Source organism: Actinia tenebrosa, unplaced genomic scaffold (genome assembly GCF_029948245.1).
Source record: "Actinia tenebrosa isolate PJP-AT-01 unplaced genomic scaffold, QUT_ActTen_1.0 PGA_scaffold0__85_contigs__length_37466705, whole genome shotgun sequence".
NCBI lineage: Eukaryota > Metazoa > Cnidaria > Anthozoa > Actiniaria > Actiniidae > Actinia > Actinia tenebrosa.
Window position 1 is genome coordinate 16,956,130 of NW_028292569.1, and position 13,038 is coordinate 16,969,167.

The 13,038-nt window shown below is 40.0% G+C and overlaps 1 protein-coding gene and 1 pseudogene across 3 annotated transcripts; both read left to right on the top strand.

Annotated features, from left to right (window-relative positions):
- Positions 1-430: 430 nt before the first annotated feature.
- On the top strand, positions 431-7,371 carry LOC148913606 (uncharacterized). 2 transcript variants are annotated; one of them, XR_016120376.1, is made up of 2 exons: positions 431-7,221; positions 7,299-7,371. XR_016120376.1 is itself a non-coding variant. In XM_089033635.1 (2 exons), exon 2 carries the CDS (start codon positions 1,022-1,024, stop codon positions 6,845-6,847), a length of 5,826 nt encoding a protein of 1,941 aa, XP_088889761.1. In that variant the 5' UTR covers positions 431-625; positions 703-1,021; the 3' UTR covers positions 6,848-7,371. The 2 variants fall into 2 exon arrangements, 1 of the variants encoding a protein (XP_088889761.1); XM_089033635.1 differs by having other exon boundaries at positions 431-625; positions 703-7,371.
- Positions 7,372-7,606: 235 nt separating this feature from the next.
- LOC116301375 (uncharacterized) lies at positions 7,607-12,819 on the top strand (annotated as a pseudogene). The gene is made up of 9 exons (XR_016120840.1): positions 7,607-7,625; positions 7,878-8,000; positions 8,177-8,372; positions 8,771-8,853; positions 9,090-9,280; positions 9,424-9,863; positions 10,118-10,269; positions 10,735-11,074; positions 11,440-12,819. The product of XR_016120840.1 is annotated as an uncharacterized LOC116301375 (transcript).
- The last annotated feature ends 219 nt before the right edge of the window (positions 12,820-13,038 follow it).

Genomic DNA, 13,038 nt, shown 5'->3' on the forward strand with positions numbered 1-13,038 from the left:
GAGGAAGATCAAACTGAGTACTTTACAAGAGAGATTCTCCCATATCTACTTAACATAAATATTAAGAACTTCTTCATTGATATTGTAGAGATATCAAAATTAAATGAAAAAGTAAGATTGCCATGCAAACACAAATGAAGTAGCATTTAATTCATTGCTAATAGTGAGAATAATAAGAACTCTTTTCCTGAAAAAAAAAAAAAATTCTTTTTCTCACGAAAAAAAATGCTGTTTGTTAATGGGAGGTTCATGTATGTTTTCAAACTAGTCCAATGATGAGTATTCCCATTGTACTTTTGGTTTTTCGCCAAGAAACACCTAAAAGGAAGAATTATCTAGGAATCTAACACACGATATCGAATTACAGCAACCCAGCTGAACAGATTTAACATAATAATCGGAGTAAAGCATGCTCATCTATAGTTTTTGTTAACTAGTTAATCTTTTACAAAGTTTTTTATTATATGATTAAGTGACTCGATACCTCAGTCAATCAATCTATGACACGTGCTTTTTCAGTAGTATCATATAGCTTTCTCGACGCTAACTACACCGTATTATCAGTCTTCAATCTATCAAAATTCTACCTTCTTTCTCAATCTTTATCCTATCCACGTACATCAAAGTAAGTGAATTTATTGATCTTGTAATAGCTAGCATAATTGATCTTAAATTAATGTTGTGTTTTAACCTGTATTTCAGTTCGAACCAGTTTCTTAGTTTCTTAAGATCGTAACAATATCTACCGTCAATAAATCTACTCTAGTCACTGCAACTGCGTTCGAATGGTGTACTCTATGGTTATCTACTAAAGGCTATCTTCTATCAGTGGTTGTAGACTACATTTAGTTCGAATTTGGTACGTATAGCTGTGTTATTTACGACTGTACATTGCTGTATAACTTCTACTTCGCCGTACTTGATTTCGTTGGAATGATCGGAATGCTGTATGGTTCAAAGGAACATTGATAACCGCATGGTCAAAGGAATGATCGGAATTCAATAATCTGCCAATCCAATAATGGAAGAACTGCGACAACTGAAACGAGCTAGGAGCGCCGCCAAAGGGCTTATTACAAAAACACAAAATGAAATCAAAGAAATGCTACTCAGCGTCGACAATTTAGAATCCATAAAATTGAAAATTCCCGAACTGGATGACGCGATGGACAATTTTCGAACTGCTCACGAAACTTACCACGCCAATCTGTCTGACGAATGCGATATAGAAGAATCCCATGAATACTTCGAAGCAGAGATGACAAGAGTTTGCGATTTAAAACGAAGAATAGACTCTATAGCCACAGCATCAGAGTTGGAGAAGAAGTCATGCGATCCAAAGGTCGATGACGACAACGCCAGTGTCACGTCTCATCGCAGCTCACGTTCGTCAAGGGCAAATATCGCCGCACGAAAGGCAGCGTTGAAAGTTCAAGTGACGCTTCTTAAAAAACGACAAGCACTTCAAGAAGAAGAACTGCGTTTGAAACAGAAAATGGAACAATTGGAACTGGAAACAGAAATAGCAAAGGCCACCGCCGAAGAAAATGCCTACGAAGGTGAGAGCAGTTACGAGACAGTTTCCAATGAATCGAGCGGCGAAGAAACAGACGAGGACAGTACGGAAGAAAACGGAGATTTTAAAAGGCCTAAGACACCATTAACACCACCACCGATGCTCAACTTACCAGCCGACCTTAAAATATCAATCAACGAGAAGAAGACAGAGGACTTGAAGAAGGACATCAAGATAAAATCGGAAAACGAAGAAGCTATTCTTAGCGCGATGGCGGCCCAGAGAATGCAAGCTCAACAAATAGAGAGCCTACTGGTTCAGCAACAGCGACACACCCTTGCCTTGATGCTACCTCAGCCTGAGGTACCAACCTTTGACGGAAATCCGATAGAATATTGCAGCTTCGTCCGAGCCTTTGAGAATATCATCGAGTCCAAAACGGAGAGCGACAATGCAAGATTGTACTATCTTGTACAATATACAGCTGGAGACGTACAGGAGCTGATGCGGAGTTGCCTTTCAATGCCCCCCGCAGAAGGCTATCGCGAAGCCCGAAAACTTCTTAAGCAAAGATACGGCCAAAGCTACAAAATAGCAGCATCGTATGTTGGTAGACTAACCGAAGGCAACCCGATAAAGACCGAATCTGGCGAAGCACTGCGTAAGTTCTCAACCCTTCTCACGAGCTGCAGGAACACCCTAAGAGAGATTGGATTTTCGAGTAAAATAGAAAACCCGGACACGCTGAAGCGCATTGTGGACAAGCTGCCATACGGGTTACGCCTGAAGTGGCGCGACATCGCAGATAGGATCACCGAAAGGGACGGAAGAGAAATTACCATTGACGATGTAGCCGCATTCGTGGAGGATCGCGCGAGAATTGCAGCCCATCCAATATTCGGTGACATGTCAAACAACAGCAACCTGAATACAAACAAGCCAAGAAGTTACAACGAACGAAACACTAGGAGAACAATGTCGTTCGCAACTCAAGTCGACGCGAGAACATCTCCAAACAGCAATAACAAGAACAGCGAATGTCTCAATACTACGACGTCTCGGAGACTTCCAGAATGCCCGTCATGCAGCAATAATCACTGGCTTTCTCAGTGCTCCGTCTTCAGAGGAATGAGCTTAGAAGAAAGACACAAACTTGTTCGCAACAAGAGATTGTGTGACAACTGTCTTACCAATGGTCACGTAGCTAATTCTTGTTCAAAGGCAAGCTTTTGCAAGGTGGATGGATGCACACAAAAACATTCGACCTTTCTTCACCCAAAGTCGAGTACAGCTAAAGAATCCAAACAAGATGGCGAGGCAACAAGCAGTGATTCGAAACAAACCACCAACCAAAGTTCCTCCCAGGTTCGAAACGGCTATGTCAAGAGTCACCCAACAGTCCCGACCCGGAAGATAATAGCCTTGCCTATAGTTCCTGTGAAGGTCAAGGCAAGAGACTCCAACAAGGTAGTACAAACGTACGCGTTCCTGGATGGGGGATCAAATACCACCTTTTGCACAGAAAGACTCAAACACATGCTCAATGCCCAAGGAAAGGAAACCACTTTATCTATCACGACGATAGAGAAGGTCAACAGCAAAACTGAGACAACAGTTCTTGGCCTAGAGGTATCAGCCCTGGATGGTACTGGCCATCTAGAAATTCCTACCGTATTCTCCATTGCGAATCTTCCTGTCTCGACAGAAAGTATGGCTAGTCAAGTAGATGTAAACAGTTGGCAACACTTCAAAGGTCTTAGTATACCAAGCATCAATGCAGAGGTCGACTTACTGATTGGCAGCGACGTTCCCAGAGCCCTGCAACCGGAGGAAATCAGAGCAGGATTAGAAGGAGAACCATACGCAATGAAGACCATTCTAGGATGGGCGGTTGTCGGACCACTGAAAAATGGAGCCCACGAATTCCACATGTCGAACTTTGTTCAATCTGAAGCAAATCTCGAACATCAATTTAAGAGTTTCTGCAATATGGAGTTCAACGACTCACAATACGACAACAAGAGAACTATGTCAATGGAAGACAGGCGAGCTCTAAAGATCATGGAGGAAACTATTTGTCGTAAAGATGGGCATTACGAGTTGGCGCTGCCTTGGAAGAATGACGCGCCCTCTCTTGAAAACAACAGATGCCTTGCTATGCACCGTCTTCTGCTCCTGAAGAAACGACTCGGGAAGGACCCCAAGCTACACGAGATGTATTCAAGATTCATCGACAATCTGCTCGAGAAAGACTACGCCAGAAAGGTCACTGACTGTTACGTCGCCACGAATGTTACCTGGTATCTGCCTCACCACCCTGTGTTCCATCCAAAAAAACCCGACAAGGTCCGCGTCGTATATGACTGCTCAGCTAAGCATAAAGGCAAAGCATTGAACGATGAGCTTCTACAGGGGCCGGACCTTAACAACTCTCTGATTGGGGTGCTTACGAGATTCCGCGAGGAACCAATTGCCCTCATGTCAGACATTGAATCAATGTTCTATCAGGTACGAGTACCGGAAGGAGATCGTGACGCTCTACGATTTCTATGGTTTAAGGATGGAGATCTCGAAGGTGAAATAGAAGAGTTCCAGATGAATGTCCATCTGTTCGGAGGAACTTCATCGCCTAGTTGCGCAACGTTTGCTCTACGCAAGACAGCTGACGACTACTCAGGAGAATTCAGTACACAGGCAATCGAGACAGTTAAGAGAAATTTCTACGTCGACGATTGCCTCAAGTCTGTGGCTACCGAGAAAGCTGCAGTTCATCTCGCTAAAGAGCTGCGTGATCTATTGGCAAAGGGAGGCTTTCGTTTGACAAAGTGGATGTCAAACTCCGCTGCGGTTCTCTCGACAATCCCAGAACAGGAAAGAGCGCCTTCTACGAAGACTCTGGACTTCGATTCTACATGCATTGAGAGAGCTCTTGGCGTTCAGTGGAAAGTCTCATCCGACACCTTTGGATTCGCTATCGTTATCAAGGACAGACCCGCCACCAGACGAGGTATACTTTCGGTAGTCAGTTCGATTTACGACCCGCTGGGATTCGTTGCTCCATATACGCTACCGGCTAAGCTGCTGCTCCAAGACCTGTGCCGCCAAAGACTAGGGTGGGATGATCCTATGACAGAGGCAGACCTTCAACGCTGGCAGAGCTGGTTGCAAGATTTACCACATCTGGAAAGCTTAGCTATCCGTCGTTGCTTCAAACCAGACGGATTCGGTGAAGTCTCATCAAGCCAATTGCACCACTTCTCTGACGCTTCTCAACTAGGCTATGGAGCAGTAACATACCTCAGACTAGTCAATCGAGAAGGGAGAATTCACTGTTCTTTCGTCAATGGCAAGTCGAGGCTAGCACCCCTCAAACCAGTTACCATACCGAGGTTGGAGTTGTCTGCGGCTGTTCTCTCCACTAGACTCGATCAGATGTCTCTCAAAGAGCTTTCCATCCCAGTGCTAGAAGATTCGAGATTTTGGACCGACAGCACATGCGTACTTGCATACATCGAGAATGAGGACAAACGATTCCATACGTTTGTAGCAAACAGAGTGACTGCAATACGCGAGAAGTCAACAAGGACTCAATGGTCGTATGTCGACACAAGGTCCAACCCTGCAGACGATGCGTCAAGAGGTTTGTCGCCTAAAGCGGCCTTAGGAGATAACCGCTGGCTGAATGGTCCAGGCTTCCTTTGGAATTCAGAAGAGAACTGGCCTCGACGTCCTGCTGTGAAACTGGAAGATAACGACCCAGAAGTGAAGAGGGAAGCAGTAGTCAACGTTATCTCCACAGCGGAAATGAACGGGGATATGGTAAAGCGCTTCGAACGGTTCTCCAGTTGGACCCGCCTGCGCAAGTCCGTTGCCTGGATGTTGCGGTTGAAGTCAAATCTCCGTAACCTGTGCCGCAAGCGTCGGGCTCAAGAGACTGTCAACACTTCGAACAAGCTGGATCCGATAACAGTGGACGAGATGAATGCGGCAGAAAGGGAAATCCTCAAGTTAGTGCAGAAGTCGGCCTTTCCCGAAGAGGTTGTCGCTCTATCTTCACGTAATTCCACAGTGTTGCAGTCAAGTTCTATCTACAACCTCAGTCCTCAGCTGATTGATGGCCTGATATGTGTAGGAGGTCGTCTGGCGAACGCACCGATAGACGAAGATCACAAGCACCAAATTATTCTCCCTAGCAAGCAGCATGTCACCGAGCTGTTGATTAGACACCACCACGTTACTAATGGTCACTGTGGCGCAGAGCATGTTTTATCTCATCTAAGACAAAGATACTGGATTGTCAAGGCCCGAGCAGCGGTGCGCCGTGCCATCGGTACATGCTTCTTTTGCAGAAAGAATCACGGCAAACCACAGCAGCAAAAAATGGCGGACCTGCCAAGAGACCGCGTGACTCCGGATAATCCACCGTTCACATCCGTCGGGATTGACTTCTTTGGACCGTTCTTGGTACGTCGTGGAAGAACAACAGTAAAGAGATACGGCGTGATCTTCACTTGTCTTACCGTACGAGCTGTTCATATAGAAATTTCACACAGCCTAGATACAGATTCCTTTATAAACACGCTAAGGCGATTTATCGCAAGAAGAGGCCCACCTAAAGAAATTAGGACGGATAATGGGACGAACTTCGTCGGGGGCGAAAGGGAACTTCGCGAATCGATCCAATCAATGAATCAGCAAGCCATCCACGACGCGCTTCTAGCAAAGAATGTAAAGTGGACATTCAATCCACCTTCAGGCTCGCACCATGGCGGTGTGTGGGAGCGATGTATCAGATCGACCAGGAAGATTCTCCAAGGACTTTTAAAACAACAAACCATCTGCGACGAAACGTTATCCACCCTGATGTGCGAAGTAGAAATGATCATGAACAGCCGCCCACTTACAAAGGTTTCTGAAGACCCGCGAGACCTTGAAGCTCTGACTCCCAACCATCTGCTACTGCTACGTCCAGGTTCGACCATTCCCCCAGGTATTTTTGCAAAGGAAGACGTATACAGTCGGCGAAGGTGGCGACAGGTGCAGTACCTAGCCGACGTTTTTTGGAGGAGGTGGGTGAAAGAGTACCTGCCCAGTCTACAAGCCCGCCAAAAGTGGATCAAAAAGCAACGGAATCTGCAACCCAACGACGTCGTGATGATCGTTGATGATACCACACAGCGATTTTCATGGCCACTAGGCAGAGTACTAGAAGTTTACCAGAATAGTGTGGATGGCTTAGTACGGTCCGCTAAAATAAGGACGAAGACATCGACGCTTGTACGTCCAGTCAGTAAGATTGTACTTCTGGAGGAAGCAGATGTTGCAGCCTAAACAAAGGACTCTACGATATACTATTGTGCAATGCACGAGGGACACTAACTTTGAACTCTTAGTTTATTACATACCATTTACGATTATTATTGTTACCGTTCAGTTTTCTTGTCCTCCGGCCTTTATCCTTATAGTTTATTGTAAAGGCAGTACTTAGCGCCTTTAAGGGGCCGGAATGTTAACTAGTTAATCTTTTACAAAGTTTTTTATTATATGATTAAGTGACTCGATACCTCAGTCAATCAATCTATGACACGTGCTTTTTCAGTAGTATCATATAGCTTTCTCGACGCTAACTACACCGTATTATCAGTCTTCAATCTATCAAAATTCTACCTTCTTTCTCAATCTTTATCCTATCCACGTACATCAAAGTAAGTGAATTTATTGATCTTGTAATAGCTAGCATAATTGATCTTAAATTAATGTTGTGTTTTAACCTGTATTTCAGTTCGAACCAGTTTCTTAGTTTCTTAAGATCGTAACAATATCTACCGTCAATAAATCTACTCTAGTCACTGCAACTGCGTTCGAATGGTGTACTCTATGGTTATCTACTAAAGGCTATCTTCTATCAGTGGTTGTAGACTACAGTTTTGATCACATATTTTCAAATTTAAAGCACTCACGACTATATTTACATTATTATCTTGACAATCAAGCAGCATTTATAGGTCAGAACTTAGGAAAAGACTTAGAATAACGGCGCAATAATTGCATTTCTTCGCTGTCTTTTTATTCAAATACATATACACTTCGATGACTTGTTTTTGTCCGAGTAAGACTGAAAATAATATGATTAACCATTCATATAAGGTCAAGATACTCATCTGACTTGTTTTCTTGATTAATTACGGCATTTAATCCGGATATGTTAGGAAAAAAACTACGATTTTTGGAAAAAATAGCGCTCGACAAGAATTCTTCCTCGTCCGCCATTTTGTACTGACCGCCTGCGTTAAATTCAGCGGAAAACCACACTGCGCATCCTCAGTTAATATATTGGATTAACCAATCACGCGTTTTTAAGCCGTGTCCATTCAATGCGAATGCGGAGTTTTAAACTCCGTTCGCTCGGGGAAAACTCATCGCGATCCCCGTAAAAAGAAATCAGGCCCGCATGTATGGGACATCAATACGATGTTAGCAACGGGTGAGCTATCAAGACTGCTTTTCTATCTACTTATTGATGTATATATTAAATGTTTTGATTGTTTTTGGTCGGTGTGTGTACAAAAATTGAAACTCATCAACCTCACAATGGAGTGGAGTGGAGTGCGGACGGCGGACTGAAACATTGCATCATTATTATTTATCATTTATTTTTAGCTGCTATGCATACTGGTCTTGGTGCAACTGGTATCAATAAATTACTTTCATCATTGAATATACCCTGGATTAACAGAAAAACATACAAAAAAAGAGAAGACGAAGCAGGCCAAGGAATAAATACTGTTGCAGAAGTGTCTTGCACAGAAGCAGTTAGGGAAGAAGTTGAAAAAGTGTTAGAGCACTCTGAATCTATGTAAGGAATTTGGCTTTTGTATTTTGTGAGATTATTATGATAGTGGTAGTAAATGTTAAAATGGAAATGATATATCTGTGAAATGGTCGAAGGTTTTTAAAAATAATTCAGGAAATTTATGATGGCTGCTATTTTTTGTATCCAACAATTTAGTCTGCATTTATATTTTAAAGGGATATTATTTCTTACTAAAAATAGATTAAATCATTGATCAAAAAGTGGGTTGGAATTACCTGTAAAAACACAAGTGTAGAACACTTTACTAGTTGTACCCTTTTACACTTTACAGGTTTTTGAAAACCACTCTAATATCACATTATTATTTTCTGGGATTAAGGCATTATTTCGAGTTGTTTTTTCCTTGAATTCATATAGTAATATCTTGAATAAATTTATAGCACAGAACAGTGCAAGATTGATGCAAGCTTTGATGCTGGATGGCAAAAGAGAGGATCTGGACGAGCCTATAATAGTTTATCTGGTATGTAGGTTGACATCAATATTAGAAAAAATTTCAGGAGAAAATGTAAAAAAAATATTGTAAAAGAAAGAATGAAGTTATTGATAGACAACAAAGGGTTCAGGAATCATGAATGTAACAATATACTTTATTTGAGCTTTATTGATGGAAACTGTCAATGATCAATGTTATTAAATATATTTACATCAATACATTAATAAAGATATAAAATGACCATACTCTTTTGTTTTTTACAGGCCATGCAACACTGATAGGTTCTAAAAGTAAAAAAGTCCTTGCCTACAAAGTCAAGTCAAAACACTGCAGGAAATGCGAAAAAGAAAAAATTACGAAGATACCCCAAGCCATAAATGTGCCATGAACTGGACAGGTTCTGCAAAAGCCATGGAGCCTGCTATGGGAGTTGAACTTTGCAAAGACTTAACTGGTGAATTTTCCTTTATATTAAAGTTAATGGATTCATTTTGAACTTGATATTATTAATATTTATAATTATGTAAGTAATTATTTGCTACATAATTATAGTACTTAATGGGTAAAGATGTTCAATTATTTTTCTTCAATTGATAGGGAGTGTAGAAACTACCCAAATGGATGATACGAGGACAGTACAATACAGTATTGGTAACATTATTATGGATGGAGATACTACTACAGTATCTCACATTCATAGAGAAGTTGTCCAAACTATTGGAGTATGGTCCGACATTGGACATGCAAAGAAATCACTACATGGACATCTGCTTAAAATATCTGAGAAACACAAGCACCTAACAAAGAGCGTTGTGGAGTATCTGACAAAATGTTTTGGCTATCTCCTTTGTCAGAACAAAGGAAATGTAGATGGAATCGCTAAAGGTTGTAATGCAATACCAATGCATGCCTTTGGAGACCATGGTTTATGTGGCTCATGGTGTAATTACAACAAAGACCCTTCCACTTATCGTCATCAATCATTACCTCATGGAAAAGACCTACAGGGAGATGATCTCAAAGCTGATTTAGTACAGGTATGTTATAAAGCTGTGATCTAAACTTATCAGTGCTGTAAATGAAATAAAATGCCATAGTTGAAATGTTTTCTCATACTAAAATTCTTGCTTCCCTTGAGATTAAACAAACAATATCTTTCTTTATTCTTATGGGATAAGTAAATGACACTATAAAAATAAGGAAGATAGATGTGTAAAATTCTATATTTGAATGAGAATCTTTCAGCATTTACTGTATTACTTTTCTTATGCATTGTTTTTATCTTAATTAGGTGTTTAAATTATTCTCACAATATGCTGAATGGCACCATTAGGATCAACCCAATCAAATGAGTCTATGAATCAGAGTATCTCTGTAAGAGCACCAAAAAGATTTCACCTATCTGGATCTGCAAGTTTACAGAATCGTGAATACAGTTCTTTGTGAGGTATTCTAAATTACTTTTTTGTTGTTATTTTCTATACCGCATAAAACTTCATGCATGTCAACAAAATGGGACTGTCAGCTGATATGATCAAAAATTTATTCATGGTTGATAAATAGCACTACAGTCCACAAAGATCTTTTTGAAATTAGTAATCATTATTTTGATATTTAAGTTGAAACTAAGTGTAAACTAGAGTGCAGGTCACATAAGTGTGAAATAATTCCTAACTATTTAGCGCCTGATAAATTTAGTTATCAACTACGTCATGTACTAATTAAGAATTTACTGAGGCATAAACACAGTGTCACAGAGGAATTCCCATGTCATTGTGTTCATGCCTCAGTGTAGTTAGTGCATGACTGCATAGTTCCTAACTAGATATTAGTAGTGCTAAATAGTTAAGAATTGTTTCACGCTTATGTGGCGTGCATTCTATAAGACTACTTTATGTTTATTCATAGGTAAATAAAGCAAACAATGAGTCACCTAGCTCTATAACCTTATCCTTCAATGCATCAAAAGACAGCCAATACTCAAAACGGGTAGAGAGGGAAAAGACCAAAAAGTACAGACAACAAAGAATCAAAAACAGACAAATGCGCATGAAACATGATGTACTAAAGGAAATAACAGAAGGCCCAACATACCAGTCTAATATTCAGTTTGAAGAAAACGATCTAGCTGCAGATATAAGTGAAATTCCAACTGCCAATTATCAACCAACAATCTCATTAATTGGTCTAGACAAAATAAAGAAAAATTACAACATTGCTGTGTATGATCTGGAAACCTCCAATTTAGGTGAGTAGTTATATGCAGTCTTTCTAAGACTTGTGAAAATAAAATGCGCAGTTATTCAATGCAAATTTTTAAAAGAAACAGTCAGAGTAGATACAAACAAGCATTGAATGCTTTTCAAGCTGTTAGAGTTTTGTGGTACTCCACTGTTTAATATTGTCTTAGTATTTTTGAGAAGGTGCCTAAATGCAATAAGTTAATATAGCCATAAAAAAACCCATAAAATTATTACGCATGTACCGAGTCCATTCCACACAGTATATACACCACAATAACCCAAAACTACTTCTAGAACTAAACTGCTTTTATGTAAAAAGACATAGTATACTCTCAATTCTTGCAGATAACATAAACATTATGTTTTTCAGGGTTAGATTCTGCAGAAATATTGCAACTGTCAGCAGCTTCTATTTCAAGTGATGTCAACCAGTCCAGTCTCTTTGATGAATATGTCATGCCCTTGAATGGAATAGCTACACATGCTTCCAAAGCAAACAGCTTAACAGTGTTAGCTGGGAGCCTTCTGTATAAATGCCAGCCTGTGAAAACAACAACTCTGGTGGAGTGTTTGAAAAGTTTTCTCCTTTATCTGAAGTCTTTAACCCATGACAAAACCTTATTGGTGGCTCACAATTCCAAAGTCTTAGATGCTAGAATACTTGTCAAAGCTTTTGGTGTAGGAAATCTACTTGAAGAGTTTGAGTCCCAGGTCCTTGGTTTTGTGGACACTCTGCCACTCTTCAGAGACATCCTTCCAGAACAGACATCCTACAAGCAAGAAAACCTCGTTAGCAATATAATGGAGGTGTCCTATGAAGCCCATAATGGTCTGGAAGATGTCAAGGCACTACGAGATCTACTAATGCACTTAATGCCTTCTGAAACACAATACACCAAGCACAGTTTTACATTGAAGTATGTATGTAAGTCCCTGGAACACCACAACCGAATTTCTAAGAATCTACCTTCTTTGATGCCTCTTGTGACCAGAAAAATCATTTCAAAGAGTTTGGCTAAAAAAATAGCTGGATCAAACTTAAATCTTAACCATTTAAAACTTGTTTATCATAGAGGTGGAAAGGGAGGCTTGAGAGCTGTCTTTGGTGAGACACATGAGACCACCTTGAAACCAAGGGTAACAAAATCTAGTAAAATCATAGAGAAACTTGTCAATTACTTGAAAACCTAATACAATCATACCACCTAACATAGATAGATAAATAGATAGATGGAGACAGATAGATAGACAGACTGACAGACAGATAGATAAATTGTTATTTTAAATATCGCATTGCACTAGCGTACAATCAAAATGAATATTTACATGATTGAAAGATTTATACTTTAAAACATACAATTATATTCATAATAAGTTAATGGTAGGTTGCGTGTTAGCCATTGGCTCTAGATGATGTCATCCACCCTCACGGTAGTTATCATTTCCAGATGTTTAATTCAAAATGAAGTGTACAATAATTAACTTGAATATTTACATGATTTGTACAGATTCTGAAGACCTAATAAAACAACAGTTTCTTAAAATGGTCATAGCATTGTGTGATAAAAAGTTATTACATTGTTTACACATAACAACATATGTGATGCCAATGAGGTCTGAAAAATGGCAATACATGTGGATGCAAAAAGTTTAAATCCTGGAATCCTGAATAAAATATTACACTAATCCGTTTCCCTGAAAAGTAAATAGGCCAATCTTGATTCTCACACAATGTATAGGGGACCCTGTTTATTGCCCAAAGTAAAACAACACATCATCCCTGCAAAATTTGGCTTACTGCGGCCCAAATTATTGCCAAGATATTCAAAAAAAAGTTGTGTAATGTAAAAAAATATACATGAAATATGAGTGAGACAAGCAATAAATAAACTTGGTCAATTTGTGCTATTTCTTCACTGGATAGATATGCAAGTATACACACGTGATAATCATTTAGAAATAATATTGT

What these genes read in the sequence shown, in the direction of transcription:
- LOC148913606 (XM_089033635.1), top strand. Translation starts at nt 1,022, where the DNA reads ATGGAAGAACTGCGACAACTGAAACGAGCTAGGAGCGCCGCCAAAGGG.